The sequence below is a fragment of the Heterocephalus glaber genome, unplaced genomic scaffold (genome assembly GCF_053883595.1).
Source record: "Heterocephalus glaber isolate CG9 unplaced genomic scaffold, H.glaber_assembly_v1.0 deba00001606, whole genome shotgun sequence".
NCBI classification, from domain to species: Eukaryota; Metazoa; Chordata; class Mammalia; order Rodentia; family Bathyergidae; genus Heterocephalus; species Heterocephalus glaber.
The window spans coordinates 27608863-27628209 of record NW_028258377.1 but is presented as its reverse complement, the minus strand read 5'-3'; the positions used below and the strand labels follow the sequence as shown (position 1 = coordinate 27628209).

At 34.1% G+C, this 19347-nt stretch overlaps 1 protein-coding gene and 1 long non-coding RNA gene across 4 annotated transcripts in view; one reads left to right on the top strand and one right to left on the bottom strand.

Annotated features, from left to right (window-relative positions):
- The window catches only part of LOC147822974 (uncharacterized), a 206723-nt gene extending 192363 nt beyond the window's left edge, over positions 1-14360 (top strand). The window contains exon 4 of the long non-coding RNA XR_015444802.1: positions 7056-14360. This is a non-coding gene — a long non-coding RNA (uncharacterized LOC147822974). The remainder of the gene's footprint in view (positions 1-7055) is intronic.
- Gabrb2 (gamma-aminobutyric acid type A receptor subunit beta2) overlaps positions 1-19347 on the bottom strand; it is a 213827-nt gene that overhangs the window by 26811 nt on the left and 167669 nt on the right. For 2 of the 3 annotated variants that reach the window (XM_021240141.2, XM_087194869.1), the window contains exons 7-10: positions 15996-16133; positions 14206-14358; positions 10689-10933; positions 6111-6224 (exon numbers count right to left, since the gene is read on the bottom strand). In XM_021240141.2, coding sequence (XP_021095800.1) covers positions 6111-6224; positions 10689-10933; positions 14206-14358; positions 15996-16133 — 650 coding nt within the window. The remainder of the gene's footprint in view (positions 1-6110; positions 6225-10688; positions 10934-14205; positions 14359-15995; positions 16134-19347) is intronic. The other variant, XM_087194870.1, reaches the window with a different exon arrangement.

Genomic DNA, 19347 nt, shown 5'->3' with positions numbered 1-19347 from the left:
AATACACCTATTTGCTCTATTATTTACAAATGTATAGCTTACAACTATTTAAATTACATTCCAATTCATCCAGTGTAAGAAGCATATCTTTTATAGGAGTCATTTTTAGGACAGGAATTGGGTCCAAAGTATTTTAATTATTGCTACCCCAGAAAATTATTTTATTTTTCTCTTTATATTCTTTTACCCGCATTTTTTCCAAAAGGAAACATGTTACAGACAATGGTCTTTATGAAACAGGAAGCTACTTGGCAAATTAATTAGCATAGGCTTGTAGTAGAAGCAAATGAAAGTAGGTTTCACTTAAAGGAGGTGATGAGACTAATGAAATCCAAACAAGACTCAATGGGGATGCTAGAATTGTATGATTCTGAAGGTGGATGAGATTGTGAAAATCACATCCTTTTTTCTAACGGAAATTGGCTTGTCTGGATTCACATGCATGGCTTGTTAAGTGTTGGAGTTGAAAGTTGGGTCCTGGATCTTCAGTTTTTTGTGATACTTTCCTCTTTATTTATTTTTTAAAAATAAATTTCATTTTATGCCACAAGGGAGCAGGGAGGAGAAAGGAAGGAAAAAACAAGACAAAACAGTGAAAATAAAAGGAAAAAAATGGAAATAAAACTTTTGTACATAGGGAGAGGAGGGGGGCGTAAGGGGAGGCTGAGTCTTCTGAGTTCCAGGCTGTTCCACCCAGTTAAGATATTTTATCTGCTTTCCTCGGGACTCATGTCTGCAGAGAGCTATGGAAGTGTGACTACAAGTATGCACAAAGCTAGAAAAAATATTACAGGTATCTTTGGCCAAGTTTGCCATGGCATCTGGAATCTCTGGTAACACTGACAGCAGAAAAGACATCAGCATCAGTTTGACTAAGTCCAGGGTACAACAGTTACTGTTCAAGCCAGATGATTATTTTTCCTTTCATGATCCCTCCCACCATTCTTTTTCTCTCTCTTCCACTCTCTGCCTTTTTTCTTTTCCTGTTTGAGTTTCTCTTTCCCCTTCCCTTCTCCCTTCTCCTCCTTCTCCACCCTCACCATCTTTCATTCTTTTGTTCTTCCCATCAGTAACCATTACAAACTGAAAGGTGAGATTTATTTGGGACAGTAATTATGTTTGCTTGTCTGGTTGAGTAATAAAAGAAGAACTGGAAGATATAGGAACTCTGTGAGTGGTTTATAACTGTCTAGTAGGTATGGTTAGTGTGTTTGTATGTGTGTAGGGGAGGAGAGAGAGAGAGAGAGAGAGAGAAATGAAAAGCCCACAATTGAAAAAATAAGGTTATATATTTATATCTATATATCTATGTATCTCTATGTCTATATGCCAATATCAGCTAAAACACTACATTAACCTAGAAGGTGAAAAATGGAAGTGCCCCTACTATCCCATCCTGCTGTCCATATTTTAAAAAGTAATAAGTAATATGCCACTGGTTTTGTCTCTAAAGTCATTCACTGTCTTGCATTGACTAAACTTCTATTACTGATACTCTTTTCTCATTTTTCATTTTTCTGATTCCTTAAATAATTTTATAAAACTTCAGAATTACTGTGTCAGAATTCTAAAATAACCAAAGAAATAAAACTAAATTTAAAACCCACTGGTATACAATAATGTTACACTAAACACATGGAATATGTCCTTTTAAAATACTGTTTAGTTAAGAAAACAAGTTTTAAAAGAATTTTTTAAAAGTGTTCTTTCATTAAAATCTTATGGATGAAATGGCTTTCTTTCCTGCCTTCTACTTTCATTACTGTTTAATGCTCTTTATACATAAGAAAGCCATGGGAATTTGCCTAGCTTCTCATATTGCTTCTGAAAGTTTTCCACAGTCAATTTTCTTGGATTTTGCTTGAGTAAAATAATAAACTGTTTGTCTTCACTTTTTGCTTAAGAGTTACTGCTTATTCATTTTTCCTTCCTTTCTACATTCTTTATATTTCTCAAGTGATTTCATTAACTTATAAATAAAAAATAAACAATAGTGGTGATGATAAGTATTCATTTTTGTTCTGGCTTTTACTATTTTATCCTAAAATAAAAGGCAAGAGGCAAAATTTTTGGTTAGGGAGGTAAATAAAGACAAAGAGAGTTGTAGTGAGGAAATATTTAACAGTATTAGTTTCATAAGGAGTTTTAAATTTATAGTCAGGAACCAATACTCAATTTTTATCAATAATTTTTGGTATATATTTGAAGGGGAATTTTTTTCATTTTTTCAGTTTATATAAGTAATTAATAATATTTATGTATTTGAGATAATATGTGGTTGTGATTTAGTTTATTAGTATTCTCTGGATTCAAGTTGATATAAATTTAAGGTTTTACTTTCTTTCCACTAAAATTCATTAGTGCAGTGGATTGATAATTTCCTTCTAAATTTCTGTTTTAAAATATGGTTTTGATACCATACTTATGTGATGTGAAATTCTATATTATTTGGAATTTTTTTCTCATAGCTGTATGTTCTCCAAGAAGTTCAATACCACAGCAGTTACTTGATTTTGAATGCTTTATAGGATTTGTTGATGAAGTCTCCTAGGCTATGTGCTCTTTTGGAATCAATTTTTAAAATTTTAGATTATGTAACTACTTTCTACTGTGTAACATTCTTAGGCATATGGGTTTACTACTCTTTTTGGTACCGGGGATTGAACTAGGGTTTACTACTTTTTTTTGTTTGTTTTTGTTTTGTTTTTTGGTACCAGGGATCGAACTCAGGTCCTTGAGCTTGCGCAGCAGGCGGCGAAACCACTGAGCCAAATCCCCGGCCAAAATTTTTTTTTTTTTGGTACTGGGGATCGAACTCGGGTCCTTCTGCTTGTGAGGCAGGTGGTGGAACCACTGAGCTAAATCCCCGGCCCGGTTTACTACTTTTTAAAACAACTGATTTGTCTTCAGTTTCTCCCTTTTGATTTCCTCTTGTTCCTTGTCTCATTCTTGATCTTCTGTTTCTTATTCTCTTCCAATTTTTGGTAAGATACATTTGATATGTAATATTTTAGTTTGTCTTGCGATATATACCTTTTTTTCAATAAAGAGTCTTCCTCTAGGTTTACATGTTGAGTCCCTCGCCCAATCCATTAGGTATCTCATAGCTGTCATGCAGTTTCTTTGTGCAGTTTCTTCCTCTTGATGAAGATATTGTTACTGGATTTTCTCATTTGCTCAGCTGTAGCTTGGATGGATTTCTCATGATCCTGTTTGCACTGACTGTGGCCCTGCTGTGCATCTCTTCTTAGCAGAGCTTCAGTTTGAGTTGTGTGTTGCTTGCTTTTGTTTCATTTATTTTTTCCATTGCAGTTTAATTCTCTGAGACTTTTAGACAGAGAAGAGAAACTGTACTTGGGTTTTTTGATTCTTCTTTCTCTCTACTCTAGTATTTTTCACAGTTGGGCACGGTGAAACATCTATTTTCTAATTTTTTTCTCATTTTAGGAGTGAGGTGATTGTGTGCATGCATGTATATGTGTTTGTGCGTACAGTTATGTATTACTATGCTTCTCTATGATGCCAATAAGTATGCAAACTACAGAAAACCATTTCAGGGATAATTCAGAAATATCTACCAATGTTTCAATTTAAAGACAAAAAATTTTGGAGCCAGTAGCTGCACTTTAAGGAATATATCAAGACTCAGTGTTATGCAAGCATGCCACCAATGTGATGCTTATTTTAGAGTTGTTTATAATAGAAAACCAGTTAGAAACAGTGCAAACTTCTAACAACTGGTACTCATTCAATAAATGTTAAGTGAATTATGCACAGTCAGTAAAATGCACTATTAGAAATGATGCATATACATGCTTAAATATATTAAAAGCTAAGTATAAAATAATCATGATTATATAATCATAGAATATGATTATTTATATAAAAGAATGCCACTAACTGAATGAAAAGCAGGGTTAACAATGATTATATCTGTGTGGGAGAGGGTACAGTTGGTTTTCACTGCCTTTTACACATATATTTAAGAAAAATTATGAATTGATTTAAAAATCAGAAAAACAGTAATAAAGTTAAAAAAAATGCGAAAGACACACATTCCCGGTTTACCATCTCCAGAATAATAGCAAGTATTAATTAAGTGCTCTTTGCCTAGTACTGTATAAGGTCCTTAACATAATTATCTCACTTCATCCTCTCAGCAGCTCTGTAAGGCTGAAATTGGTGTGTTCAATTTGCAGTTGGGAAACTTGAAAAGTTAAAAATGTCCAAAGTCACCTGTCCCATAAAAGACAATGCCTGAATGTGAACTGAGTTCAGTATGAGCCTAGAATCCCACCATCTCCTTGTGCCTCTCAGGACTGTCACATGCATCTTGATGCTTCTACATGTTACAGGTTTAATTAAAAAGCTCACATCTGAACTGTGGAATATCAATCCTTATTTTACACTCTGAATGAGTTTGAAAGAGGACTTAAGGGACTAAATAAAGACATAACCAAGAAAAAAATGATAAAACAAAATATTAAAATTCATACTTCAGTGTAAATCATTGAGCATCTTCTTTAACATAGTGTTTTGTAAAATAGAGGAAAGATTTTTAAAAAATAAGAGTCCTTATTAATGAATTATAGAGTATTAACTCTGAAGCCTTCAACTAAACAATTTAATGCACAAAAGAAACAAATTTTCTTCAAGGTATCCTTTATGCCATGAGGATATTCTGAATTTTCATGTGGCTTTCCCTAGGCATTAGAAAAATTTGATGTGGGGTTTGAAGAATAAAATATTCTTTAACCATTTTTATCATAAATACAAATTCCATCTTTCACTTATATTTTCTTCCATATAATAAGCATCCTACACTGAATAGTATCCCATTAAATCAATCTACTTTAATTTCAACAGAATTTACTAAAGTAAAAAATAAATATCAACACCAGTGAGAACATAAATAAGATATCCTGAGAGCTCAGACATAATAGTGCCAAAGTATTAAAGGGATTAGGACCAAAAGGATGATTAACAAGCTTTTAAACATCTTTTTCTGGAATCAGTTACCATTTTCCAAATAATCTCAAAACAAGAATTAAAATTAAAATGTAACAAAATACCAAAAACAAAGTAGCAATTTACTAGACTAACCATACCTGTTGCACAACCAAAGGCAAAACAAGAAAGTATCAAGGATTTTGAAGTCAAACCAATAAAATTAAAAAAGAGGATGAGATATAAAAGATACAATAATGCAAATTTATCTGACATCAAGTCCTCATATAAACATTTATAAATATTCAATATTAAGCATTGCCTCACCAAGAAATAGAAATTAAAATGAAAGGAAACTGGTACTGCTCAAGTGGTGAATGGAAAGGTGGATTGGTAAGAAATTTCACATCAAAATCCTCTTATCCCAATTTGGACATCAATCTGAATGACAGTTTGCCAATTAAGATGAAAAACACATGAGGATTCAGAAAACAAACTGTAGGTATTAACAACAACAACAACAATAACAACAACAACAACAAAAGACTGTCTTTGAAATTCATGAAACACAAGTTTTGACCAGGAATAATTTTGATTACTGCCTCTTTATCATTATGAAAGTTCTGGCCCCACCAAGATAATACTTATTTGTAAAATAAATAACAATACAGCAATAAGGATTTGATGCAAATGAAACATTCTTAAACACAAATAAATAATCTAGGACAAAATATCTGTTTCTGAATTCTGAACCAACCAGTTGGAAAAGTTTTAAATTTCTTACTCAATTAACAATATCAACAACAATAACAACAACAACACTTCCTAAAACAAGAAACACCACCATATGATATGTAATAGCACTCTAACCCTCCAATACAAATGAAAAGAAATCTCAAAATAGGTTTCATTCACTTTCTTTATCTAGGACAATAATTTTTTAATGGAATATTGAAGCTTACGTCCACCATAGCTATATTGAAAAATAAACCTGGGAAAACCCTACTAGGGTCCTATGAGAACATTTAACTTATCCCCAAATCTCTGTGGACACATGACCATAAATATCTGCAAAGATCCCAAACATTATTTTACAGGGAACAGCTAAACAAATTGGTCCCAACAGAAATACAAATAAATGGATTAAAAACTGGCTATCTAACCGTATACAGAGAGAAATCGTAATTGGTAGTCCGTCTAGTTGGGGAGAGGTTTCCAGTAGGGTCCCACAAGGATCGATATTGGGTCCCATTTTGTTTAATATCTTTATAAAAAATCTGGAAGACAAAGTAGAGAATGTGCTAATTAAGTAGACTGATGCCAGTAGATTAGGACTGGTGTTTAAAGTAAATTGGGTATAGATAAATTCTAATGGCCTTTACAATCATAAAGAAAGACCAATGCTAACAGAGAATGGAAATGCTAATTAGTCAAGTTTTTAAAAATGTATTATTATTTTTTAAATTACAAGTAGTAGAACTAAATCGACAAGATATTTTGGCATTACACAAGATTAGGAACAATAGATAGAGACAATGCAGAATCACAACACCCATGAATGTAGAATAAAGAACACCCTAAAATGGAGACCTTCCCAGTGCAGCTTTATTTACAGAATTGCTGGTTCTGGGCTTCTCGATATAATAAGGACATTGGAGCTATTTCAAATGTACAATAACCAGTGGTGAAAAGGCAAGAATGACTAGATTCTCAAACATGCATATACTTAGTAATTGGCAGAAAAACAAACTAGGAAACAACGTAAAACTTTAATCTTAAAAAAGAGTAGAAAATTTGCATGAGCAAAAATGGAGGGAAATTAATCAAAAGTGCATTGTATTAGGACACATGCTGGTGCATACACATGACACACACACACACACACACACACACACACACACACACGAATTCCAGGGACAACAGGAAGGATTATCCTAACTCCAGGATAGGGATTTTGCATTGTTTCCTTTTGTTATTTATATGTTTTAAGGAGGGATTATGTTCTTTGAAATACTGAAGGAGACACTTAGGAAAAAATATTTATAGATCTCATGTTCATTTGTAGCATATTTAAAAATATTAATATTTTACAATTTCATTTATTGCAGGAGGACAACAGTGGAGGGACATTTGTTTATGGACCTTCATGTGCAGGCAAGTGAAAATTTTTTTTTTTGGTGAAGTCAACTGTGCTAAACATATGTGCTAATGTAGAATGAGCTTCTCAGTTTCATTTTATTTTTATTTTGTTAACAGTGCAATAGACACTGAATATAAATAGGAAAAACTCCAAGGCTCAGAATTTTTATCAACTTTGCTATGCAAGTTTGACTGCTGCAATTTCTTAAAGAATGTTACTATTTGCATTACTAAAATTTCAGGACAGGAAATGCTTTAGGAGCTGAACATTTTCCTTTTCAAAGAGTTAAAAGAAATTACACAGAAAAGGCAGGAAAACCGTGGGAGTATTTGTTGAAGTAGCAATGGGTTCCTATATGGGCTGGCTTCCCATTTTCATCTCTCCTTGACCTCAGGACAAAGCATAGTTTAAAAAACAAGTCAATGGTGGTGAACCTAGGGCAGGTATGCAGCAGTAAGTCGTGTGTTATCACTGAAAGGTCTGAAAGGTTCACCATCACTGGTTTAGGTGATCAGGTACCTTACTTCCATCTCTAGAAAACTATCAGAGGTGAAAAATTCAATCCCTCTCCTAGAGACTGATTGTGTTTTGAGCAGACAGCAATGCTTGGCTGATTATATGTGCCCAATCTTTGAAGGAAAAATAAGTTTAGAATTACAGTTGAAAAGAAGTGAATGAAGGGACCATTCTGATAAGAAATGATGGCATTATTCATAAGGTAACACAAAAGAAACCTTTGTACCATCAGAACTCTATGTAGATTCCTTTCTAACTTTTCATGCTGGGTTGCAAAAGAACTACAGCGATCTGGAATTTTAGGTGGGTAATCTTTCATTTAATCAATATGGCATAGGTATTTTGTCCTAAGAAATAATTGATAAAATTTGACATAATGGGTTTGCTATAAATTCTACAGTTAATAGTCATTAAAAATACTATTTTTGCTTTAATATTAAAATTTCTGTCATGCACCGTTCCTTTTAAGATAATATTCTCTTTTAGGGGATGTGAATGAATTCTACATTGTAGACCATGTAAGATGTACAAGCTAAGGTCATCTATAAGTCTGAAGATGATGAATTTTGTTTTAAAACTAATAATACCTAGTACTAACATTTTATTAATAATTACCAATTACTGATTTTTCATGCACTAATGAGTATGATACCCTTTTTCCACATTATCAAAATAATCTTTATAATAGCATAATGAGAGAAGAATTAGCCCCATTTTACAGATGAGAAACTTGAAGGGTCAAATAAGCTGTTTTTATCTATTGTCACACAGTCATTAATGGGAGGGCAAATGCTGAAGCTGTCTTCAAAATACGTATTTAGAAACATTATGCTAAATCTCAAGTCCTAGTATCTTCTAGTATTGTGTTGATCAAAGAAAGTGGTGAAGCCACTTTTGGTAAAGAATATTAGCATAAGCATATACTTTTTCGTGTCCTCAGTTTCTCATGTTTGAGATTGAAAGTTGGATGATTTGAGTGGATGATGCTTTGTTATGGGAAGCTGTCCTGCACACTGCAGGGTGTTCTCAGCATCAAGCCCTGGCTTCCACACACTGGGTACAGGCAGCAACTCCCCTCTCCTAGTTTTGATAACCAAAATTGTCTCTAGACAGTGCCAAGAATTCCCTGGGAGATGACTTTGTCCCTGCTACAAGAACCACTGCACTGAAAGATTTCTAGGTATCTTTCTTATTCCCTCATATGCTATTGCCTGAATTATGTGTTCAGGCTGAGTCAGGAGGACATTTCTATGCCATGAGGCACCTGCCCAGTGAGCCATTCTCTACCCATCTCAGTACAATTGAATTTAGAGCTATCTAAAGCTTTTCAAGTTCAGTTTATATAAAATTTCTACTGCCTAGATCTTAAATTTATCATTTAAATGCAAATTAGTATGAAAAATAGGGTAGATGAAAGTAAAAAGAGGTCAGATGTTATCTTATTAAGTCAGCCTTGCATTAGGCAATTGATTCAGACACCTTTCAAACTGCAGTCCTAGGAGATAGTTTTATTTATTCATTCTCTTTTCCTTACTAAGGCGACAATATCAGGAAAATCATGAAAAGGTTTTAGAAAGTACTTTTTGACAGTCTGAGATACCCATAATGTGAGACTGGCCATTGTTATCTACAAAGCTACAGATTCCAAAGAGTAAGACATTGGGTATTGGAAACTAATAATTCCTATTCGCTATGGTTTATAGGCTTTTAAGGGCTACACTTTATTTGCATCATTATAAATATCATCTTCTGAACTAAAAATAGTTCAAAATCAAATATTAGACTTATAGATAAATATATGGGAAAGCTAAGTGAATCATAAATTCCACAGGATTTTCTCTAAATAAATCCCAATTGTAGGGATCATTTATTTGTACTATCTTTGAAGTTAAGGGGAAGGCGGAAATATTAAAATGTCAATGAAATAATTATTGTTATAGTCAATAATTGCCCATGGCTTAAAAGTATTGGTTTTTTCCTAGTCCTATCATTATGAACTATTTATTGAATCCAGTGTTACACACTACTTTATAAACACTATTTAGGGAAATATTAAATCAAGATCATGTGTTTTTCATTTCAAAGGGTATAAATCTTGACGAAGGGTAATCATATACACAAATATTCTGTTTAGTGTAGAAAATTGTCTAACAGCAAGCCAGATGAGATTACATTTTCGATTAAAGAGGGCTAAATCCATGGGGACTGCAGTCGCGAACCTCAAAGTGGAGATTCTTGGTTGCAAATTGGAATAACCTGGTGAACTTTAAAGAAGTATGATGTTTACACATACTCAAGACAATCAAATAAGGAGGGTAAGGGACCCAAGTGTCGGTATCATTTTTTATTTCCTCTAAGACACTTTACCACGGAACTATAGTTGAAACCACTGACCTGAGGAATAAAAAGGGTGTAAAACTGTGTAGGAAGTCTCTGAGCAGGCCTCACACTGCCAAGTGCCTCCTTCTATCATAAGTGGTATATGTTCACAGCATTAAGGGATACTGTGTCACTTCAGGAGAAAAATCATTCCTCCCCACTTATCTTTCTATCCTGATTAGTTTCAGGACAAAGTCTGAGTTTGTTGATTTTGAGTCTTCACCACATCTCTATCCTTGCTTGTTTCCTTTGTAAGTCAAAGAGAATTCAGATCTAAGGTCCAGAGCCTTTGTTTTGCATAGAGTTTAATAACATAGTTTGTGTTTATTTATTTACTTGAACTTATCTTCCAGCAAGTGAAACCAATGAGAATGAGATGAACTTCCCTTTTTAATTTAAACAAGGTGCGAAACTTTAAAGAAATATAAAGTAAATATAGACTTTTCATATATGGAAAAAATCATATAGGTGGTTTTCAGATAATGAAGGTTTGGGCAACCAACCCTAAGATTAACTGATAGGGGAAACAACTTTGAGATGATTAGTTGGGACCCTAACCATGCCTCTCACATATGAATTTGAGGAAAATTACCCATTCTCTGCCCTGGGCCTTGGTTTTCTCCTATGTTGAGCAAGGCCATTATCTCCAAGGCTAGCATTGTTTTGTGAGTTAGAGGAGCAAGGAGGGCTTGCCCTCTGAATTTACCTTGTTGACATCCAGGCGCATCTTCTCATTGTTGGCACTAGCCGCCTTCTCGGCTGCTTTCTTTTGGCGTTGGGGTCCCCTCCCGAAGAAGATGTAGTTGACCAAAGCATATTCCAGAAGTGCCATGAAAACGAAGACAAAGCACCCCATTAGGTACATGTCAATGGCCTTCACATAGGGGATTTTAGGGAGAGTTTCTCTAAGGTGGGTGTTGATTGTGGTCATGGTAAGGACAGTTGTAATTCCTGAAAAGAAATGACAATGGTAGAGTAAGATTCCTACTCCCTCAGAGTATCTGAAAATGTTAACTTATGCACAGTATGTTTACTGGGCACTTAATATATACCAGCCCTGAGACAGGCCCCGGAGTTATGTGTAAGTTAACTTAAAATGAACATTAATCATTTTGGAAAATTTCCTTTAATAGTATTTTTAACTTATATTTATATATGTAGTGAGTAATAAATGTGTAGAAATGTGAATTAAATGTTATGTTAGACATGTACATAAGATGAGAATTCAAATGCAAAAGACCATAAATCACACGGGGAGGAGATCAGGAAATGGACACTTTTTCAGGAAACAGACACCAGAAAAACAAGATAATGTTACCCAGAAGACTGAGAACTGAGGGTCAAAAGATGGATTTAGGGCACTGGTGATAGAGAACGTTATATAAAGGTTGGGTTTGAGGGAGAGTTCACAGCCCATTAAAGGATTTTGAGAAAAGCATCCCATGTACACTACTGGGGAAGATGGGAAGAATGGTGAGAAAAATGGAGGTTAAATAAGGGTGCACCATGGGGAGTCCCAGGGGGAATTTAAACTTGAGGGCAATGTAGAGCTGGGAGGTACATGGACAAACTGAATTTAGGACAACCGGAAGCAGTATCGACAATGGGAGAGAAACATTCAAGAGAATAAAGAATACCAGTTATGAGGCTGTCAGGCTAATCTGTGCAAATAATGGAAGGCAAGTAAATTAAAATACTGGCAACAGTTCTGAAATCAATGACTACACCATTACACAAATGGTATAGAGGAATGATTGTCAACATTCAGAAACTGGAAGTGGAGGGAGACAAAGCAGGACTCTGAGCTCTTCTGGTTTTGGATTAGACAATTAGTCATATAATGCCCAGATAAGTAACATCTTATAGATTCTTTATAGGAAATGCCACACTGGGTCAGGCTGTAATTGTTCATCTAGTTAAGTGGATAGCTCTGACAGTAGAAAGTAGTTTCTCTCAAAACTGTAATCGGAAGGTAAAAGCATTGGGAGTCCAGAGTCCTGAGTAAAGTCCAGCATGGTAGCAAAATAGTGATGTGAAAATAGACAAAGCTCAACAGTCAAGATCACAGAAATGGGCAATTGTAGAGCCATCATTTGTACCATGATCTTTCCAACTCTGGAAACTTACCTTAAACACTCTATAATAGCATATCCTAATAGTTAAATTTCATATCTACGATGTTTAGCAGGCATAGTTTTCTTATTTAATTTTATCTCTCTAAAAATAACATCATAGTATTTATTTTTTATTCATTTTCATTAAAAGCTACAGAAAATATAAATTTGAGCTTTGGTTTTTCTTTAAGTATCTTGCAATTCTCATGTCTTCTTTATATTAGTCATTTTAAAACATTTTCTAATTTAATTTTTCTCTTTATCCTTTCAACTACAAATTATCTTGTTCCACATGTATGTATTTAAATAGACAATGTTGATTTTGCCATTTAACTAAATCTCATTTTATGGTATTTCTGAACCTAGTGGCAAATTGCTCACATAAAAAGATATTTTTCAAATTTCTCAGAAAATGAGTAAATTATCCATCATTCCTATAATACAAACAAAATGGGAAACTGATCATATCTTTGGGAAAATAAGATATTCTTAGATTGTATTCATTCCCTCATTTAGCGAGTATTTGTGAGTACGTTCTCCTATGTAAGACATTAAATAAATATAAATTATAATTGAGGTCATCCATACAGGGGAGTTCTATGGCTTTCTAAGTGTATGATTCACAAGATCTTGACTCAGTCCAGGAGGCTGTCCTTCTCCCCCCCCCCCATTCTTGAACCATCACAATCTAATCTTAAAAATGACCCCATTAAATCTAAAACTAAATTGTATCACTTCTTTACTCAGTGGATCTCTATTTCATTCAAGATACAAGCAAAGCTTTTACTATAGCCTACAAAGCTCTTTGGATCTTTCAGTCCCTTGTGCTCAACATTATCTTTACTACAGCCCCAAACTCACTCTTCATTGGCTTCACTTGCCTCCTGCTCAGTTGTTTGGCTTGTTTGTGCTAAAGGTCTTTGAATAGCCTGGAATATTATCACCCAGTTATGTCCATGGCTCCTCATCTTCTTAAAGTCTTTAGTCTAGTAGCAACTTCTGAGTGAGGGTCACTGTGATTATTCTAAACTATATTCCCTAGTATATCCAAGTATTCTTACCTTGTTTGTTTCCTTCTGTAGGTTCACTCTGTGATAAAACTTCCATGATTATTTAATTTATTATCTACCTTTTACTACTAAAACATAACTTCCAGAAGAGGACTGCTGTATGTACTTCTTTTACTTAGTGCATTTTAAGTGTTCAGCATTTTTTTTTTTAATGTACATGGTACTGGTTTTGAACACAGACCCTTCACACTGAGCTACATTCCGGCTCTTATCTTAATTTTTATTTTGAGACAGGGTCTCCCTAACTCACTAAGTTTCCCAGGATGGTCTTGAACTTATGATCCTCCTCCCTCAGCCTCTCAGAGTGTTGGGAATATAGGTCTGCACCAACATTCCTAGCTTTAACAAATATTTTTTGCATGAATAAATGAACAACTTTCCTAAGGAAGTAATGACTGAATTGGGATCTCATGGTGAAGAAGTGAACAATTCAATATTTTAAAGGTAAGAGGTAGAACTCGAGATTATAAAAACTGTATAAAGGGTTATGAATTCACTGGAAATAGTAACAAAAACATTAAATATAATGTACTGTCTTCCTCAGGCATATAAGTGTTGCCTCTGGTGATTTCCTAGTGTTCTTACTCTGTTGTCTCTTGCACTCTGCATGCTGCTCAAAAACATGAATCAAACTTCAAAATCTTTTTTACTTATCTGTTTGCTACACACTACATTTCCTTGTTTGGCATTCAGGAATAATAAAAAGATGGATGGGAGCCCTTCTCAAGTAAACAAGCCCAGAAACAAATTGAATGATTATGCAAGCAATATTGCATGAAATATGTTGCGATAAAAATATCAAACTGATGAAATTAATTTCATTACCAATAGCTATATGGTTAACTAATTTTGACACTGAAGCACTTTAATTCATGTTTAATTGATTTAATGCTGAATCAGAGCACCCGAAGTCTAATGGCTAAACTCTTGCAAAGTGCAAGGTCCAGCCTGGTCATGCATCACAAATGCCTGGGTGAGGAAAGCGCATGTGCACACATTCACAAAGCCAAGCTCCACGTGCAGCTGGAAAACTGCATACCTAATGCCACTCTTGCAGCCGAAGCATCGTAATTAATCCAGAAGGAGACCCAGGAGAGGATAGTAATCAGGATGGAGGGCATGTATGTTTGCAGGATGAAGTAGCCAATGTTTCTCTTAAGCTTAAAGCTGAGGGACAATCTGGGATAGGAACCTGGAAAGACAATTTTAGAACATCACCATTATTAATCCATATGTATTGGATACTTCCTGTTAAAGGCGCATACACCATTTGTACATTTTCCCCAAATCCAATTTTAGCTCTGGGTAAAGGAATCTATTCTCAGCCAAAGTACTCCATAAGCACAGGCTTTTAATTATCAGGAATACTCACTATGGAATATATTCTCACCAGTAATTAAAAGGAACCCTGCTCTCCCTGCTCAGTCTCATATACCACATTAAGGACACACATTCTCTGCTATTGTGATGACAAGACAACTTGTACTGTCCCTTTGTTCACTTGTTTAATTGTTCCTCATTAAGTTCATCCTATAAGTTTTCTCTTTAACATGCTGTGATCATAGGATAAAAACCCAATCTCATGTAGTTCTGTGATCAATAGCAAAGCTTCAGGAAGTGAAGGTCTGTATATATTTTTATGTTCTATATATACTCTTTATTCTTAATAATTTAACCACTTGCATCAGAGTGCTAAGGGGATCCCTTACCCTCTTCGAAGTGGAGAATCACTGATTTTGAGCAGAATTTGTGAAAAATACAACTAAGGAATCAGTTTATTAAATTTGAATTCTTTATGGTGATTTGGGAATTATTCTTTAGAGAAGATACATAGGAGATCATAATCTTACAGTATTTTAATATATAATAGAGGCGAGGCTATTTTCAATATTTGAAAGAAATTGCATTTAGTCTTCTTGGTCTAAGCCAAGTATCCCAATATATAAGTAAAATCATTCCAAATAAGAGCACATCTCCACAGCTTTATGGATTTAGAGTACCTCACACTTAGGAAAAGTTTCTGTTAGAGCTAGATACAACTTTGAATCTTTACTAAGTAACACACTTCTTGCTTGAAGTGAGTTGCAGGGATATGAACCCTTAAAAGGAGAGGCAATTCAGTATTTGGTAATGGTATTGTCTATTTCTTTGCCTATGGGATTCACTTCAATAAGAAAAATATAAGAAGAAATATTCCTGTAGGCTTACTTTTTATTTTTCTTTTCTACTAAATTAATATCTAGCAAATTACTGCCTTCCTGGGGTTTTTATGTAAAAATTGTGCTGCTGAAATCAAGTGTGACAATCTGAAATCTCAATTCCATAAGGATAAAGATGGCAAGGTAACAGGATAATCTCAACATCTGGAAGGGGTTATAACTCAAATCTGGGTAAAACTGGAAGGAAGTTATAACCCTTTGAAAAAATATGAAATCCTCCTACTTCACTGTCTTTAGAGAATTTCACCATGGTGAGTCTAGTTTGACTTTCTGCTTGGTAATCCTCAGTATAGTTCTAAGAACTGTGATGAATTCATGGGTTGCATAAAGTTGAAGGACAACTGTGACCCAGGTCTTTATTTCACTTTCTGTATTCTGTCTTTAAAAACTAGTTCCTTTTATGGCAAATAAGAGACCTGACCTTCTCAGCTTTGCTGGTGGCCCCTTCTGGAAAAGAATGGAGCAATAAGCTGAGTGGCAAACAGGATATTTAGCAGAGCTGTCTTCTAAAGTTATGGTCCTTCCCAGAAACACAACCCTGAAAGAAGTGAACTCCTATGACAAAATATGATAAATATTCTTTCCCCTGAACCCTTTTCCTCATACAAACCTGTAGAAAAAACGACCTTCTTGGTGATAAGTTTGTAATCCACAATGGAGAACTGCGGAAGCTCAATCTTTGTCACTCCTGTCACTGCGTTGTCATCCCCACGCCAGTAAAACTCAATGTCGTCAGTTGTATATCCATCTGTGAAAGGAAACATACATACCAATTCATAAAGCAGAAACAAGCACAAAACAGAATGTCTGTTTAGAAGATGAACTGTATACATAATAAAAACTATGGCTGGCTGATATGTTAAATATTATACTAAGCATTTGAAGTCTGGTACCAAATTTAATCTCATACGTGATTCAGGAGACAAGTATAATTAGACCCACACAGAGTAACAAAGGCTTAGAGAAATTAACAGCAAACATCATCCTGGAGAGAAGGGCTACAGCTGGGGCTTGAACATACTTTTATTTGGTTATGAATCTTACTCTGTAAAACGCGATCACATTATCCTATCTCCTTATCACATACTTCTAAAATGTACTATAAGAGAGAAATCATTGAAATTGTCAGTTTAGTACCGAATGTTATCAAACTCTGCCTTCTAATATAAAATATTTGAATTACATTATATATGCCTTTCATGTCAGAAGTGATTACAAAAAGTATTTTTAATATTCATAAATGTGATCTCCAAAGTTGATTTTGTAACATATATAATTTTTAAAAAAGCAAAACTTGATATAATGTTAATTTCAACATTCCTGAGGAACAAGTATAAATAAATAGTATAAATTTTATATGTATGATACAATTAGGAAGTAGACATTCATTCCAATCAACAATTTTTTGATAAATGCCTACTATGCTCATCAATGCACAGTCTCTGGGGAAAGGATTCTAATTAACAAAGATATATTCTGTATTTCAATTCTACTTTCAATCCCTAATTTGGAGTAGAATTTTAACAAATAGACACAGATATCACCTTAATAAGTAATATCTAATTGTGATAAATAGCACATATTAGACTCTAGTGCTATTCGATGAAGCCTGGAATGGAATCCAATGTACATTAATAATATTTTACAACACACACCATCCCCAATTAAAAAGTATGTATTACAATGAACATGAAGAGATACTGTATCTTCTCAAAGAACTTTTATGTCTTGATAGCTAAATATTTTACTAGTTTAAATGGGCAGGGTGGATGTTGCTCCCTCAATTTCAAAAGCAAAGATTAAAAAAAACCCCAAATCTCCAAAACAAATGATACATGTTGTATAAATCTATGCCTTTTGATATGTGAGTAGTCAGTGTGACATGGATGACGAGAAAGCTAGCATTTGACTTAGTTCTAGATGATTTTCAATACGTTGCCTCTCATTCCTCCAAAAAAGAGAGCTGCATCTTTTTCAAAGATACATGGAAGCAAATTATTTTTCTCACAGAACCATGATAACCTTCACTTTGAGAATCTGTTTCAGCTTCACCATAGTTCAGGCAATGGTGATTTTTTTCATATATTGAGTTTCAAAACTTTTATAATAATAATGAGTGAAAAATAATTAGATTTCTTTAAAAAGACAGCAAAGCGGTATGCACTGAAGTCCTTTGTTGATGTATTGCAAATCAAACTTTTTTATTTTATGCATGGAGTTCCAGAAATTGAGTCATTAAATTATATTGTATTGTTATTATTAAAAATAATAACTGACATAATAAATTCAGATGACCTATGAATAAACCAAAATACAAATTCATTGTCATACACCTGTGGGAATTAAAGCTATATGAATGTTAAAGTGTGTGATCAGAAAGGAAAAATATGTACACATATAACTATAAAATAAAAATGACACATTTTTTTCAAGTATTTACTATACAAGATCTAAGGCGTAGAAATGTCATTTTAAACACATTCACATAATGACTAAACACATTCTTGCAAATGTGACATTAGTTTACTAGATAAGATGACATTTTTTTAGATTTTTCCCTGCTTTACTGTCAGCCAACATGGATATTTTGTCTTTGATAAGTGAACATTCCATTTTAGAATAATTACACTGGGCCAAAATATGAAGCTATATCAAGACATTAAACCATGAGGACCAATATAAACCTTCAGAAGAAGTGAATTACCAATGCCAACGTTTAACTTTTCCCATGGGAAATTAAAGAGTTAACTGTTCTCTCATTACTTATTTAAACTTTGTTCCTCAATTGGATTAGTAAATGTTCTAGGGTAATTATCTATTTTGTACCTCCCACTGTATCTGACACAGTAATAGTCACTTAGCAGTTCTTTAACCTCCTAATTTTCAATTATCATTGCTGCTTGGCAATGAATGAGAATGTTGAGTCAGTTCTATGGGGAAGATTCACAATAGACATGTGTGATTTCAATTTTTTAAGAACCATCCTAACTCAGATTTTCTGTCTTCTATGTGTATATCACAACACTTTAAAAGCTTTCTGAATCAAACAAATCATTGTTTAAACATTCGCATGCAGATTCCTATTAGTATTTAAAATTTTATGTGGTTACTATTATTAGTAAGAAACTATTAGGAAATCTTGATTTCTGCTCAAAGAAACATTAATCCTGTAATTTCATGGAAAATAGTTGCGCAATAAATATCTTTGAGAGTAAAAGCACATTTGGGCCTCTTATAAAGTCATAAAACATTTAACAGTAAAGAATGGAAAATTCTGCAATAAAATATTCACTTAATTTTACTTGTCATAAGTCAAACCTATTTGATCAGATAATTTTTTAGCATATAAAACTTATCCACCATGTGTAATCATTCGCTAAAGTACTGGACTGGAATAATTCACACATTTTAGGGGAACCATCCACAGTGCTTTTTTAGTTATAATCTCCAACTCCCAAAAGCCAGGTAAGCACTGTAGAAGGCCCACAGTTCCTCAGAACCAAATCATGCTCCATTAATAAACACTGTTTTTCCACAAGAAATTTCCAGGTCAAAACTAAACATTTTCGGTAACTTAGAAATAGAATTGCCTTTTAACATAGCTAGGCGGATAAACGTTTCAGAAAAAAAGCACAGTTAAATATTCAGCAAGAAAACAAGTGTACTCTTGTCTGAATGGAGTGAACACTGTTAGAAGTCTTTCAGTCCACAGATAGCAGGGACCCTCTCCATGCGTAAGACTACATACTGTACAAAGTACAGGACTGTGTACAGTCGATGCCAAAATCACTTGGATTTTCAGTCACCCATAGCTCTTTAAATTCAACACAGATAGTGTTCTGAAGACACCCTGAGTGATTGCTCTGACTGCTTAATTGTATCTTATTCTTCACTCTGTTCTTCATTTGGACTGATAGACACAAAGGTTCTGCTGTCAAATCATTTCTAGACCTGAACCAGTT